This window comes from Papio anubis, chromosome 4 (assembly GCF_008728515.1).
Source record: "Papio anubis isolate 15944 chromosome 4, Panubis1.0, whole genome shotgun sequence".
NCBI lineage: Eukaryota > Metazoa > Chordata > Mammalia > Primates > Cercopithecidae > Papio > Papio anubis.
Window position 1 is genome coordinate 56,191,429 of NC_044979.1, and position 14,643 is coordinate 56,206,071.

General features: G+C 40.5%; 1 protein-coding gene and 1 long non-coding RNA gene across 10 annotated transcripts in view; one reads left to right on the plus strand and one right to left on the minus strand.

Annotated features, from left to right (window-relative positions):
* LOC108585115 overlaps positions 1–7,551 on the plus strand; it is a 46,852-nt gene extending 39,301 nt beyond the window's left edge. Inside the window, exon 2 of the long non-coding RNA XR_001901086.3 lies at positions 7,427–7,551. This is a non-coding gene — a long non-coding RNA (uncharacterized LOC108585115). The remainder of the gene's footprint in view (positions 1–7,426) is intronic.
* GSAP (gamma-secretase activating protein) overlaps positions 1–14,643 on the minus strand; it is a 108,991-nt gene that overhangs the window by 37,834 nt on the left and 56,514 nt on the right. For 8 of the 9 annotated variants that reach the window (XR_004183443.1, XR_004183444.1, XM_021935315.2 and 5 more), the window contains 6 exons: positions 14,374–14,451; positions 8,592–8,684; positions 8,246–8,463; positions 6,299–6,368; positions 5,673–5,755; positions 2,582–2,635 (listed from right to left, as the gene is read on the minus strand). Coding sequence is in view for 7 of the 9 variants with exons in the window: in XM_021935315.2 (XP_021791007.2) it covers positions 2,582–2,635; positions 5,673–5,755; positions 6,299–6,368; positions 8,246–8,463; positions 8,592–8,684; positions 14,374–14,451 (596 nt within the window). In the remaining 2 variants the exon portion in view is untranslated. The remainder of the gene's footprint in view (positions 1–2,581; positions 2,636–5,672; positions 5,756–6,298; positions 6,369–8,245; positions 8,464–8,591; positions 8,685–14,373; positions 14,452–14,643) is intronic. The other variant, XM_031665952.1, reaches the window with a different exon arrangement.

The following is a 14,643-nucleotide window of genomic DNA, read 5'->3' on the forward strand; positions in this document are numbered from 1 at the left end:
ACCCCTGGTTCATAATGCCCATAGCCTTTGTTACAGCCTACTGTTATAATATTGGGTGTTTTAGGCTTCGGGACCAGGACTAGTTTCAGGACACTCTCTCTCTCCTGCTTTCCTTTCACCTGCCCTAAGGCAGGACTCTCCCCCAACCACCACTCCCCACCACCACCCCCACCCCACCCCCCTACCTTTCTGATTGTGGATCTTAAGACCCTCCCCTAAGAGGGCCCCACCTCATACCCTGGAGGAAAGGAATGCTTCCATAAAAATCCCAGAAGACTGGGTTGGGGAAGTTTCCCCATAGCTGAACAGGTGGAGGTTCCTAGAGGGTGGTGAGTCCAACGAGGGCCTGGAAGCTCCACGCCCCTTCCTCCAGACCTTACTCTATGCATCTCTTCATCTGTATCCTTTGCAATATCCTTTATAATAGGCCACTAAACATGTTTCCCTGAGTTCTGTGAGCCACCCCAGCTAATTAACCAAACCTAAAGAGGTTTCGTGGGAACCCCAACTTGGACAGTTGGTCAGAAGTTCCAGAGGCCTGGACTTGCACCTGGTATCTGAGGGTATGGAAGGTAGTCTTGGGGACTATGCCCCCCAACCTGTGGGATCTGACACTGTCTCTGGGTAGGTAGCGTCAGAACTGAATTAGAGGACACCCAGCTGCTGGCTGCTGCTTGGTGCGTGAGGAAAGAATTCCCACACATTTGGTAACAGAAGTGTTTTTCTGTGTTGATTATTGTTGCAGTGCGAGAGAGGGAAAACACAGTTTGGACAGAGTTTTTCCTCACACACTTATTAATTTAAAATAATAAAAATAAAAAGACACTGCCATCCAGTGGAATCCTATACAGTCATTAGAAATTATAATAAGTTTACATAGCAACATGAAAAAATGTTTACAATAACATAATTTCTAAAATTTATCTAATATCTCTAGATCACAATTACTACTGGGTAAAATATGCATACCTATAACAAAAGCCAAGAGGAAATGGGGGAGAAGAGACAGTTGGTACATTAGGAACTATAGAATTGTGGATGATATTTCTTTCAAAATTTTTCTTCACTGGTTTGTTGTCCATTAAAAAAATTATGGTCTGGCATGGTGGTTCACACCTATAATCCTAGCACTCTGAGAGGCTAAGGCAGGAGGATGACTTGAGGCCAGTAGATTGAGATCAGCCTGGCAACATAGCAAGATCCCATCTCTACAAAAAAAAATAAGAAAAAATAAGAAACTGGATGGGTGTGGTGGCTCATGACTATAGTCCAACTACTCAGGAGGCTGAGATGGGAGGATTGCTTGAGCCCAGGAATTAGAGATTTTAGTGAGCTATGATCATGCCACTGCACTCCAGCCTGGGCAACAAAAGGAGACCCCATCTCTAAAAATAAAATAAAAACACATTATGGATTTGGTAAGACTAGTGGAAAAGGCAGAAACAATAAACAATAAATAAAATGAAAGGGTGGAATCTTTTAAAACACCTTTTAAACTATTAACAAAACCTTTCTTTTCTCTTCATCGTCACGTGTTAGTAGGACTTCACAGCAGTCCCATGCTTTTGCCTGGAAACACAGATCATCAGTCTATTTTTAAGGGATTCTTCTTAAGACCAAAACCTAGAACCACTAACCTGGGCCCCGATCTGCGCTCTCTCGCCCGCAGTGAATCACTGTGACCTCAAATGCCACAGCCTTCCCCCAGCTGCCCAGGCCTAGCTTGCCCTTCACAGATACAAAAGAATCAAATGGAAATAAAAGGCATCAGCACCCGGAGCTCCCTGCTGCCAGAAGTTGAGATTTCCCAGTCTACATCAAGCTATGATTAACAGGAGGCAATGCCAAATGCCAAAAACAACAAAGGAGCTTCAAGGAAACTGCACTAAAATACTCCCCCTAGTTTTAACGACATACATATTATTTTCTACTCACTCCACCCCATTCTCCTATGGTACTCCGAAACTATTCTGAAGCCACCAGGTTGCAGAAAGACACTAACAGCTACAGCTTAATGTTCAGAGGTTGATGGAGACCACGTAGTGGGCCAATACAGATCACTCTTGAGAAACAAAAAAGCTGTTTTTAGAACCAGAAGGAAATTAGATAATCCTAGCCCACATTACTTAATGGTTTTAAGACTGGAAATTCTGTGTGTGTGTGTGTGTGTGTGTATGTGCACGCGCGCATGCGTGCGCTCATTTTGAGGGAGTAATAGTTGTGCAAATAAAGTAAAAGCAGCTACCAGCCTCTCTAAAGATCATCTACCAGACCTCCCCTAGTACAGCCTGGCCTGAGGCACAGTGACAAGTGCTAGTTTTGGAAGGTTTAAGTTGAGCACCGTAATTCTCTTCTATTTTCAGGAAACTTCCTTCTTCAAAGAGCACTCCTGAGAATTGCCATACTATCATACTCAGTGATCACTCACCCATGTAGCAAGGATTCTCCAGAAAACCCACCCTAGTGCCTTGCCCTCCCCGCCCCAGCCAATTTGCAATCCCTTTTGGAACCACCATAATACTCAGGCAGCAGAGCTTTAATCATGTGTCTGTACTTTCGTTTCTTGCTCTAAGGGACCTACCTTCATAAAAGGCAATGCAATGTCTTCTGTCACAAGAGTTATTCCAGGAATTTCCTATAGTGGGGAAAAAAACACACACACCGCTGCTCAGTGTATGAGCTACCACTAGCTCAAGCTTTCAGGGAGTGTTTTCTGCACAGAAAGAAGCTAAGGGCAGCTTCCAGTTTCTAACCTCTACTTTAAATAAACCTTGGAGCACACAAATAACAGTGAATATAGCCTAGCCTATCTCTTGCCTCCAGAAGGAACGTATTCTTTAAAGTCACAATTATAATAGTTGACAGGGTCTCTAAACGAAAGGAAAAGGCAATTACAAAGAAATAGAGAGCAAATAGGGTATTTTTATACATTTCTATTAAAGAACAAATGAGGCAAATTATGTTTGCACCAAATGTAATGATAAAGAGGAAATGTTTCATTATCAATACTCCTTCCTCTCTTCTTTCACTTAAATGTATTATAGTTGGCCCCTACCTCACTAGAAGGAACCAAGACTAACGGAATTCTTGCATGACTTGGCTGGATAATTGTTCTGTACCTCATTGTCCTCTGTAATTTCAGAGGTAAGAGATCCCCATAAAAATGTTTCTGCAGCAGCCAGGTGCAGTGGCTCGCACCTGTAATCCCAGAACTTTGGGAGGCCAAGGCTGGCAGATCACTTTAGATCAGGAGTTGGAGACCAGCCTGGCCAACATGGTGAAACCCCGTCTCTACTAAAAAACAAAAAAATTAGCCAGGCATGGTGGCGGGTGCCTGTATTTCCAGCAACTCAGGAGGCTGAGGCAGGAGAATCATTTGAGCCTGGGAGGTGGAGGTTGCAATGAGCTGAGATTGTGCCATTGCACTCCAGCCTGGATGACAGAGCAAGACTCCATCTCTAAAGAAAAAAAAAAGTTTGTGCAGCGCTATCATCATGGCAAATCTGAAAAGTGAACAATTCATTTCAAGAAGGGCAAATGATAGCATTCTGCTAACTAGTGAGCGTTAAAACAGAAATTTAATGAAATGATAAACTTTCAAGATTGCCCTTTATTCGCTATTACTTTGAAAAGTGTATCTGTATGTTAATTATGTAAGTAGCCTCTCATCTGGTCAAATCAGCTTCCATTTCCTTAAAAAAAGTAGGTAAGTATATAAGAAAATATTTTACGAGATGTAATGTAGAAATAAAAATTGATATTTGTCTAGAATTTAAATGACTGAGATTTTACTGATACAGAATATTCCTGTAAAAAAAGGGTATCACAGTGACAGAGAAATACATTTTCAGAACATGCAAACAACTAAGTTCTTCATTGTGACAGTTGAAAGCTGTGATAAGAATCTATTGTGAGCTTCATTTATCACTACAGAGGATACCTCAAAAAAAAAACATTAAAATTTCATTACGGTTTTAGGTTATAAATGGCATTTTAAAAGAGGTATAGTTGTTTGCAAAACATAATTCAGGATTATCTATTTGTAAGGGCATCATATTTTCTATTATCTTAAAAAATCCAAGTCAGTTGTCTCCTACAAAAGTGTGAAGTCCATGTTTTCTCCTGTGGCAGCTTTTTATTAAGGTTGTAGCATTAAGAACATTTGCAGATTAGAGAAAAATAAATGATTTACATCATAGCTAATGATAAGCATAGACTCATAGATTTTTCAAGATTAGAAGAGATCTTTAAGGTAACCTAGTCCAATCACAAGAAGTTTAAAGCAACATGGCAAACTCCAAGATTAGTTCAGTACAGGGAGGTTATAACCACAGGTTTCTTTATATCGCTCTTCTTGTGGGACTTACTGATGTCACCCTGTGCGTGTCCACAATAGCTGCTCCACCCTGCACAATCTTGAGAAGTGCAAAAGGGAAGCGTTACCCTCAAGGTGATATTCTCACACCACATCCAGTTAACATGTGGCTCAGTCTTTTAACACAACCCTGGGAACCAGTGGTCCCAACTGCCTCCTGGACACTTTGAACACAGGACATAACAGTGGGGGGTTGGTAAGGGAGGGAGCGGAGATGTGCATTTCCTGACTCCAGGGTGGTATAACCTGCAGACTTCCTGTCGTATGACCACAGGGTCTGCATGTCTATTCACATGTGTTCTGAAAGAAAAAAGTGGGCACCTAGAGCGGGAACAAGCTCAGGCCTTTCCCTTAAATTCTAAGGTGAGGCATAAAAATCTAGTAACTATGACAGTAAAAGACAAAGAAAAGGCCTTTAGGAAAGTACTGCCACTGTGCATACCAAAACTTTGGAAAGTAATCAAACACACTTGATACATCTTTTTTAAGGACTATACTTAGACAGGGTCTAAACATAAAGTGTCACCATTTATCCTAGTACATCTTTTCCTATGACTGTGTTAAATTCGACTTATTTTTCTAAATACCTTTTTGATATAAACTTCTGCCTCAAAAGCAAGCATGTAGTTCTAATATCTAAATAAGAAACAAGAGGCAGAACTTTTTCAGGCACAGCCTATGCATGGTTTTCACTTGCTGGGCCAGCAAAGCTCTGTCTACTGTACCATATTCAAGAGAAAATGAGCAGTGTTTTAGCTCAACACGTCCTAATTTAAAAGGAGGGAGTCTGAACCGACAGGGAGAAAAAGTCAGTTGGGGTGAGTGTGCCTAAGATTGCTGACTTTTACTGATCCTGAAGCTCTAGAGTTATTACAGATTTTTTAATGGGGCGGGAAAAAGAGGTCATGAAGGTCCTTATCTACCAAGTATAATAGCAGCAATGCACCCATTCCTCACTTACATAAACCTAGTACATATCGTAATCCACTCTAGTCACTTAGAAAATAAAAATACCATGATAGAGGTTTAGTTCTGCCTGGTAACAGGAAGAATAATAAATACCCTGTTTACCTGCTCCTTCGGTTTTACTGTTTTTATACAAATACTTTTGGCCAATAGCAGGGATTCGCTATTACTTTTCTGCCAAAAAAAGGAAAAAAAAAAAACAACTCGGTTCTTTATCAGTCAAAACAGTAGTGAAATCACGACCCTGATGACTATAAGAGGGGTGTCCAACAACTGACCCACAACTGGGAATTGATTTTATTTGCACACAGCATACACAGTGTTAACTTACTGTATTCCAAGTGAGCACTGAGGAATGTGGCAATAGTTTGTCCATGTTACTTGTCTCTGAATATACACTCCAATATGAAGAAGCTGAGTAGATTTTTTTTAAATGGGGGAAAAAAGATGTGGTTTAATAAGATGATGACAGCATTGTAATTCAACCAAAACAAGCAAACCAACAAAGTTTTCATTGTCTTATCCCTCATCCTCAAAACGGTAACCATTATGATTTTATCTACTGACTAAAATTTTCAGGTTCTGCTTTTTACAATGAGAACAATAACTTAGTACTATATCTACCCAAATGACATTATGTCACTTCATACGAAACCAGCCAACAAAAAACTGGGCTAAGAAAGTTACATCTTACTGGAAAAAAAAAATCACTAATAAGGTTATAGAATCAAGATCCTATCTTGTATCTCATCAATCTCTGTACAGCCATAGCTTCTTAGAAAACCACAAGAGAATGAAATTTAATTAGCTGCTGACTCCGATAGAGTTTTTTTCTTTTTTTTAATGTGCTCCTAAGCAGCATTTGGACAGGTTGAGGCATTCATTATCAACTTACTGCTTTCCCTCAAGCAAAAAGGTCAAGTATTCAACTTAAGGTGCAATATCAGCAACACTTACCAATTATAAATTCCTGAATGAGGTCAAATGAATGGCAGGCAGAGACATTCTCAGAAATCCATTGAATAATCTTTAAAAAGTCAGACAAAACTCTGTTGGTATTTAAATCTGCTCTCTGCCTCCACTACCAAAGAAGTACAAATATACATGAAGCTTTTGCATTCTATACCTATTTTAGAATTGCCTAAGAATATACTCACTTCTACACTATCTTCAAGATACATAATGCAATTCTGGGTAGGTAAAACAGCATATTATAAGTGAGATCCTTTTCATACATCTTTTAAATAAATCTCCTTGGCTGGGAACCAAATAAACGTTCTTCAACCTAACGTTTGCGCAAGAATAGGTCATGTTACAGCAAAGCACCAGTGGAAAGAGCTGTGGGATCCAGGAAAAAAGGCAAAACAAAACCACTAGGCTTGGAGGCAGCAGAGCTGGGTGTGAATTCCAGCTGGGTCCTCAGTGTGAATACGGACATACCAGTTAACCTTTGTGAGCATCACTGTACTGTCTTCCGAGGAGGGATCATTCTTGCTCTACCATCAACTCTCTCATCTCCATAATCATCCTCACCTGCTGGAGGAATGTTTGCCATCTCAGCACTGACAGATGATATAAGACACACCTAGCTATGGTGCACACTTGCACTTCTGCTCCTACCAGTAAGCTGTTTTATTCAAAACCTGTTTATGCTATTGTACTTATTTTCAAAATTAGGTAATACAATATTACTACAGACAAGTAAAATGTGGATGCAGAGAGTGTCATTGGGTCAGTAAAAGTTGAATGTTTTGGAAAGAGTCGAAGGCATGTCTCTAAAACACTAGAAAACTAGGTTCAGGGGAAACAACTAAAAAGATTGGGTAAAAAAATGCCTGGTATACACAGATTGCTTTGTAAGGGTCTTTAAATTACTATATCCTTAGACATAAAAATTTTTAAAAAGTAACAAGAAGTTAGAGGTAACTCATTACTAGTGCTTTTATGCAAGAAAAATGATGTTGCACTTCAATTAGCAGATGCACGAAGAAAGGCTTGAGTCAAAGCATAGGTGAATAATGTACATTTTAATGTTTTAGGTTAAAATAAAATGTCTAATGTCTCTCTTTTTTTTTTTTTTTGTAGTTAACCAGCCACTCATTGATCTTAACTACATCTGATAAGGAGATTTCTCTGACTTCACAGGATAGCTGTAAAATAACACAGAAAGTGTGTGGATAAACTTAATAAACTCTAATGTGAAATACAAATGTAAGCTATTTTTATTATAAATGTAATAAATATCTGCCACAGATTTTAGTCCTTTTGATAATTATAGATCAAATACAGACCAGGAAAAAAAGTAGATATTTAAGAAGCGCATTATTTATGGAGCTCTTCATTGGAATGTTACTGACACAGCTAAACATTTATTCCCAATATGGAAAAGGGAGTACCCAAAAGAACAGAAACACCCTGAGTCTGAGACCTGGTGGGGATCCATAAAAAAGCAACACAAAAGACGATGATGTCAGCAGAAAGGCCATACACCTCAATTAATTGTAACTAAATAAAAATAACTCCTGACCATTTTCTTTCTTTTTTTTTTTTGAGACAGAGTTTCGTTCTTGTTGCCCAGGCTGGAGTGCAATGGCGCGATCTCGGCTCACTGCAACCTCCACCTCCCAGGTTCAAGCAATTCTCCTGCCTCAGCCTCCCAAGTAGCTGGGATTACAGGCATGCACCACTACGCCCAGCTAATTTTGTATTTTTAGTAGAGACAGGGTTTCTCCATGTTGAGGCTGGTCTCGAACTCCTGACCTCAGGTGATCCGCCCGCCTCAGCCTCCCAAAGTGCTGGGATTACAGGCATGAGCCACTGTGCCCGGTGACCATTTTCAACCACAAAATAAATAGGTTCAGTGTCGTCTATCTGTACATTTTAAAACATGAGCTATCTTCTCACCTGGCGTTCCAGGAACCGCGTGCCTTGACCGCAGTAGAGCGCACAGTGCAACGCGGCCATCTTCTCACAGTCTAAGCGGGTGTTCTGCAGAAGCTGTAATAAAGATGATTGGCTGAGCAGTGCTCTATAGAGCTTTCCAGAACAACAATCCAGTACCAGGGACCCTGACAATGACTGTAAAGGGCAATGAGGTAGCATATCAATCATTTCATTATTTCCTGGCCAAAAAAAAAAAAAAAAAAGTAGATCAGCAAACAAAAGAACCTCCTTTCACCCAAACATAGATTATTAAAGTCAAAACAAACTCAAATAGGCCACCTCTACAAGAGAAAAACTATAACCGTACCTGTCAGAAAAAGACTGTGGCAGATCAGGTCTGGATGTTGAACATTAAGTAGGTGGAAGAAATGACCAGGTAAGTAAACAGCCACATAATAGTCTACAGAAGAGAAAGATTTACATCATCTACATGTGGTAAGAGCTGCACAGGTACAGAACGTCACATTATCCCTGCCTTTCTCTGAATATTTCAAAAGGCAAAAGTTTTACCAATTTAATAAGCTATCTAATGACAGTCCTTTTTTTTTTTTTTTTTTTTTTTTTTTGAGGCAGAGTCTCGCTGTGTCGCCCAGGCTGGAGTGCAGTGACTGGATCTCGGCTCATTGCAAGTTCCGCCTCCTGGGTTTATGCCATTCTCCTGCCTCAGCCTCCCGAGTAGCTGGGACTATTTTTGTATTTTTTTTTTTAGAGACGGGGTTTCACCGTGTTAGCCAGGATGGTCTTGATCTCCTGACCTCGTGATCCGCCCGTCTCAGCCTCCCAAAGTGCTGCGATTACAGGCTTGAGCCACCGCGCCCGGCCTTTTTATTTTTTTTGAGACAGAGTCTCACTCTGTCACCCAGGCTGGAGTTGCGGTGGCATGATGTCGGCCCACTGCAGCCTCAAACTCCTGGGCTCAAGTGATCCTCCCCACCTCAGCCTCCCAAGTAGCTGGGACTACAGGCCTGTGCCCCCAACACCCCACTAATATTTTCTATTTTTATAGAGATGGAGTCTCACCATATTGCCCAGGCTGGTCTTGATCCTGGGCTCAAGCAACCCTCCTGCTTCAGCCTCCCAGAGTGCTGGGATTACAGGCATGAGCTACCACGACCAGCCACATTTCTCTTACTAGGTAAACCTCATTTATTTCTATCTTCGGCTAATTTTCTTCAGATATTTAGGCATGGTTATCTTAATTTATACCTGCAGTTTTGTTTCTAAGTGATTTGTGGCTTTATGTGAATCTAAATGATCTCAGAGCAAATTAGAATAAAAAATATCAAGCAACATGAATTATTCCTTAATCTGGTAGGCTGGAAATAGCTTATATTGGGAATTTTCTTCATAATTTCTGCCAGTTTGGGGAAGCTCTAAAATTTTGTTGCCCATGTTCGTCCACTGATCATCATTATCATCATCAGCAGCAGCAGGAGCATTTTGTTTAGAAAACCTTTAAATCAATATTCATCAGAACAATCTCTGCAGACACACTGACACTTTGTGAAGTACTAATTTATTGCCTTGCATATCAAGCTGACTAGAATTCACACCTTCGGTCCCTGCACTAGATATTTTTGTACCAAGAACATTTGTACTCAGATGGAGACAAGGTATAAAAAAATAGGTTTCTGGAGAATGGAAGGGTGGAAGTAGCCCTTGCCAATACTTTTTCTAGGATCTTAAAAAACAGAAATTCACACAGTAGTAATTTTATATAGATGGAACATTTAGATTATAAGTGAGCCAGCTAGACTCCTTTTCCTGAGAAGTGAAGGAACACATGCTAATCATTTGCATAGAAGGCGTTCTGTGGAAAGGAAAGAGGATATAGAACTCAAACCAGTTGACTTAGAAGTGTCCTTTCAGTCAACGTGGATTAAATGATGCTAAAGCACCTAGCACGAATGGTGGCAATCATCTTATTATGGCAACACTTTACTAGCAAAAACACAAACAAGAATATAGTGGGACATAATGAAAAGGTATCGGCATCAAATGACCTAGTTACCTGCCAGCTGTACCACTTAACTAGTTAATTAGGATGGCACTATATCCGTGGGGAGGTGGCATTTGAAAACATATGACCCTGATTTGGGTTGCCACATCACTGAGGCAGGGAGAGGGAGATTCCTATTTGGCATTTGGTGAGTGGGCTCCAGTGATGGATGTTCAGTCCCTCAATGAGCAGGGAATTATTGTCTCACCAAAAGGGTCAGTAGTATCTGTGGTAGGCTGAATGATGGCTCCTGAAGATATGCACGTGCTAATCCCCAGAACCTATGAATAGGGTAAAAGAGACTTTGCAGATGTGACTAGGATCTCGAGATGGGGAGACTATCCTGGAATATCCAGGTAGACACAGGTAGGCACAAAAATCCTTATGAGATGGAGATTTGACTAGAGAAGAGAAGACAACCATACGATGAGGAAAGTGGTTGGAATGAAGTGGCCACAAGCCAAGAAATACTAGCCTCTAGTCAGGGGTGTCCAATCTTTTGACTTCCCTGGGCCACACTGGGGAGAAGAACTGCCTTGGGTCACACATAAAATACACTAATGACAACTGATAAGCTAAAAAAATTTGAAAATTAAAATCTCAAAAAAAAAATGTTTTAAGAAAGTTTACAGATCTGTGTTGGGCCACATTCAAGCCATACTGGGTTATGTGCAGCCCATGGACCAAGGGTTGGACAAGCTTGCACTAGAGGCTGGAGGGAGGACGCAAGGAACAAATTCTTCCCTGGAGCCTCCAGAAGGCACCAGTCCTGCCCACACTTTAGTTTAGCCCCTTCAAGACTCATTTTGAACTTCCAACTTTACAGAACTTTAAGAGAACATCTGTGGTGTCTGAAACTCTCAAGCCTGTAATCCCAGCACTTTGGGAGGCCGAGACGGGCGAATCACAAGGTCAGGAGATTGAGACCATCCTGGCTAACACGGTGAAACCCCGTCTCTACTAAAAATACAAAAAAAATAAGCCGGGCGAGGTGGCGGGCGCCTGTAGTCCCAGCTGCTCAGGAGGCTGAGGCAGGAGAATTGCGCGAACCCAGGAGGTGGAGCTTGCAGTGAGCGGAGATCCAGCCACTGCACTCCAGCCTGGGCGACAGAGCGAGACTCCATCTCAAAAAAATAAATAAATAAAATAAAAAATAAAAAATAAAAAATTTGTTACAGCAACAATAAACGAATACAGGATATGCTAACTAGCCTGATTTGATCATTCCACAATGTATACAGGTATCAAAACACCACATTGTACTCCATAAATATATACAATTACTATTTGTCAGTTAAAAACAAAATAAGGTAGGGTATTATTTTTATTGGCTGGGCACGGTGGCTCATGCCTGTAATCCCAGCACTTTGGGAGGCTGAGGCAGGTGGACTACTTGAGGTCAGGAGTTCAAGACCAGCCTGGATAGCATGGCAAAACCCCATCTCTAGGAAAAATACAAAAAATTAGCTGGGCATGGCGGCATGTGCCTGTAATCCCAGCTACTCAGGAGGCTGAGGTGGGAGGATAGTTTGAGCCCAGAAGCCAGAGGTTGAAGTGAGCCAAGATCATACCACTGTACTCCAGCCTGGGAAACACAGCAAGATCCTGTCTCAAACAAACAAACAAAAAGTTTGCTAGGAAGATTTGATGAAAGAACTCTGTATCAATTTATTATATTTTATTTGCTGACTTTTCTAATAAAGATCTTATATGGAGAAGAAAAGGTACCACACATAAGCAGAAGCTATATGTACACTCATACGCCACATGTAAAATGGACACTTTAATTCTTATAATTTCAAGAAAATAATTTAATCACCTATATTTAGTTAAAACTTTAATGTTTGAAAACATTTAGACTAAAGTTTTACATTTTAAAAAATATATCAAAAATGCTATAAGATAAAAATAAAATTCTATGAATAAATATGTTTAAATTAAGTACTCTAGGATTGTAACACTGACAACACTAATTATCTTTTCTAGTTTGGGCAGTTATGTTGCATACCATGTGGGTGACTGATGGGATCATTTCACTTCATTTTCTCTCAGTTTATTCTGGATTGCATTAGAGAAAAATACTAAAACAACACCTCTAAACAAAATACTTGATAAAGTTTTAGTTGAAATAAAATGCTAAGAAAACAAAATAACAAAATGTTTAAAGAAACTATTAATAGGCCAGGCGCACTGGCTCACACCTGTAATCCCAGCACTTTGGGAGGCCGAGGCTGGTGGATCACGAGGTCAGGAGTTCAAGAGCAGCCTGGCCAAGATGGTGAAACCCTGTCTCTACTAAAAATACAAAGTAATTAGCCAGGCATGGTGGCGCACACCTGTAATCCCAGCTACTTGGGAAGCTGAGGCAGAGAATTGCTTGAACCCGGGAGGCAGAGGTTGCAGTGAGCCGAAATCGCGCCACTGCACCCCACCCTGGGCGACAGAACAAGACTCCATCTCAAAAAAAAAAAAACTAAGAATAATCTAGGGTCCCTGATAAAAGACACTGAAGTAAGCCTGAGCACAGAGCTCACTCCTTCTGAGCCTCAGTTTCGTTATCTTTAAAATGGGGATAATATCACCAATCAGAATTGTTGTAGGGAACAAGATAACAACTAAAATACTTAACATATAGTACTCATTAAATAAATAGTAGCTCCTTACTTATAAATATATCTTTCTTATATAGAAGTGTTTGGGGTTCATGGAAAATTTCAAAAAGTTATTCTTTAATATTTTCATCAATATTAGCCCATTTTAATAGGGTGACAGTCCAGGGAAATTGCATGTAGTTAGTAGCTAAAAATATATTACTCAAAAAAACAATATTGTTGTCATAAAAATTACCTGTAGAGCAGTTTTAAACTGGGCTATGATTTTGTGCCTATAAAACGTGCTTAAGAAGGAAAGACAACATGTGAAAAATAGCCTATTTTTACAAGCTTGTATTTCTGGCCTCTCCACATGCTGAAGACCACAGATTAAATCTTGCCTGCCCTTTGCAAGTCATTCCCAGGGGTGAAAAAAGGAAGGATACCTTTGCCCTCCCAAAGTGCTGTTTTCTTAGTGGAAAGTTTCCCACATCACTCTTGAGATGGGATGCTGATAAAGCATTGCTGATAAGAATCAAGTCCCAGACCCAGGAAACCTTCTATAATATTTATCTCTCTCATCACAGGAAGCAGTAGAACCAGGTTTCCCTAAGGCAATTTCCCACAAATTCAGAGATCATGTTTAAAATTTGCCCATACTGGCCCACTCAGCGTAAGTATCCAACCTCATCAATAGTAGCATTCAAAATAAAAATCACTTTGCTCAGTTTCCTCACATTGCACTCTCCCAAACATGCATCATGACAGTAGACGGACTGTGGAATAGGGATGGAAAAAGATATCAAAGAATTACATGCTCTAAACCTGAAGCTCCTTTTTTAAAGGAAATGTTCCATATGCCATGTTCCATATGCAAGCAAGTAAAGCATTACTTAGTCTTGTGCTAAACTTTGTGCCCCACATCCCAACTGGCATGGAAAAGCAGCTTTCAGGCGGGAGGTACAACAAACCCTTTCTTTATTTGCTTCATTATACTCAGGTTCCCTTCACCATATTTACTAGTAGTGAAAACAACTCAAGCTGATCCATAAATCATTAATGGGACTTGGAAGCTTTTCAAGATTAGCAACAGGAAATAGACAATTTCCCAGGGGCCCCTGTCCTCTCTACAATCAAGGGATAATATGATGCATTATTTCTCATGGGCTATTCGGGAACATCTCATACAAGTCATCATTTTTATGCTAACAAATGGCTTTTTAGGCTGCTACCAAAAAACATAAGAAAGCTCACAGCCTAGGTTCTCTAAAAAGGGAAGATACATCCCCCAACCCTTTCAAGCCAAAGGCTAAGGAGTTGAGAGGGAGGGGTGTGTTCCAGAGAAAATCTTCTCTTGTCAGACTTCAAGTGGGTCATTGACTGTCATCACAATCCAAGTCTCAAAGAGGCATGAGAAATGGGATAGTATAGAAGGCTGAGGTATATCATGCCCAGGAAGAAGTGTTCAGAGCAGGGGGTGTGATCTCTCCATCACTCACCAAGGTTGAGAAAAGTAATGCCCTTTGTCACGTGTGAGCCAACATTCTCAAGAGAAGTGGTGAAGGTCTTGCTGTGTCCTGCAAAGAGAGAACAAGAAGCCAGAGAATGTTAAACAAAGAACTGGAACTCCACCCAAGGCAGTGACTATGTAACACACTAAATTTTCAGTGACCTGAAACTGGTAAGTGGGCATCTTCAGACTTCTAGATTTCATGGTTCTCCTCATTCTCCAAAACCCAGCACTGAAGGCGGATAATCTGAGGGCAGTC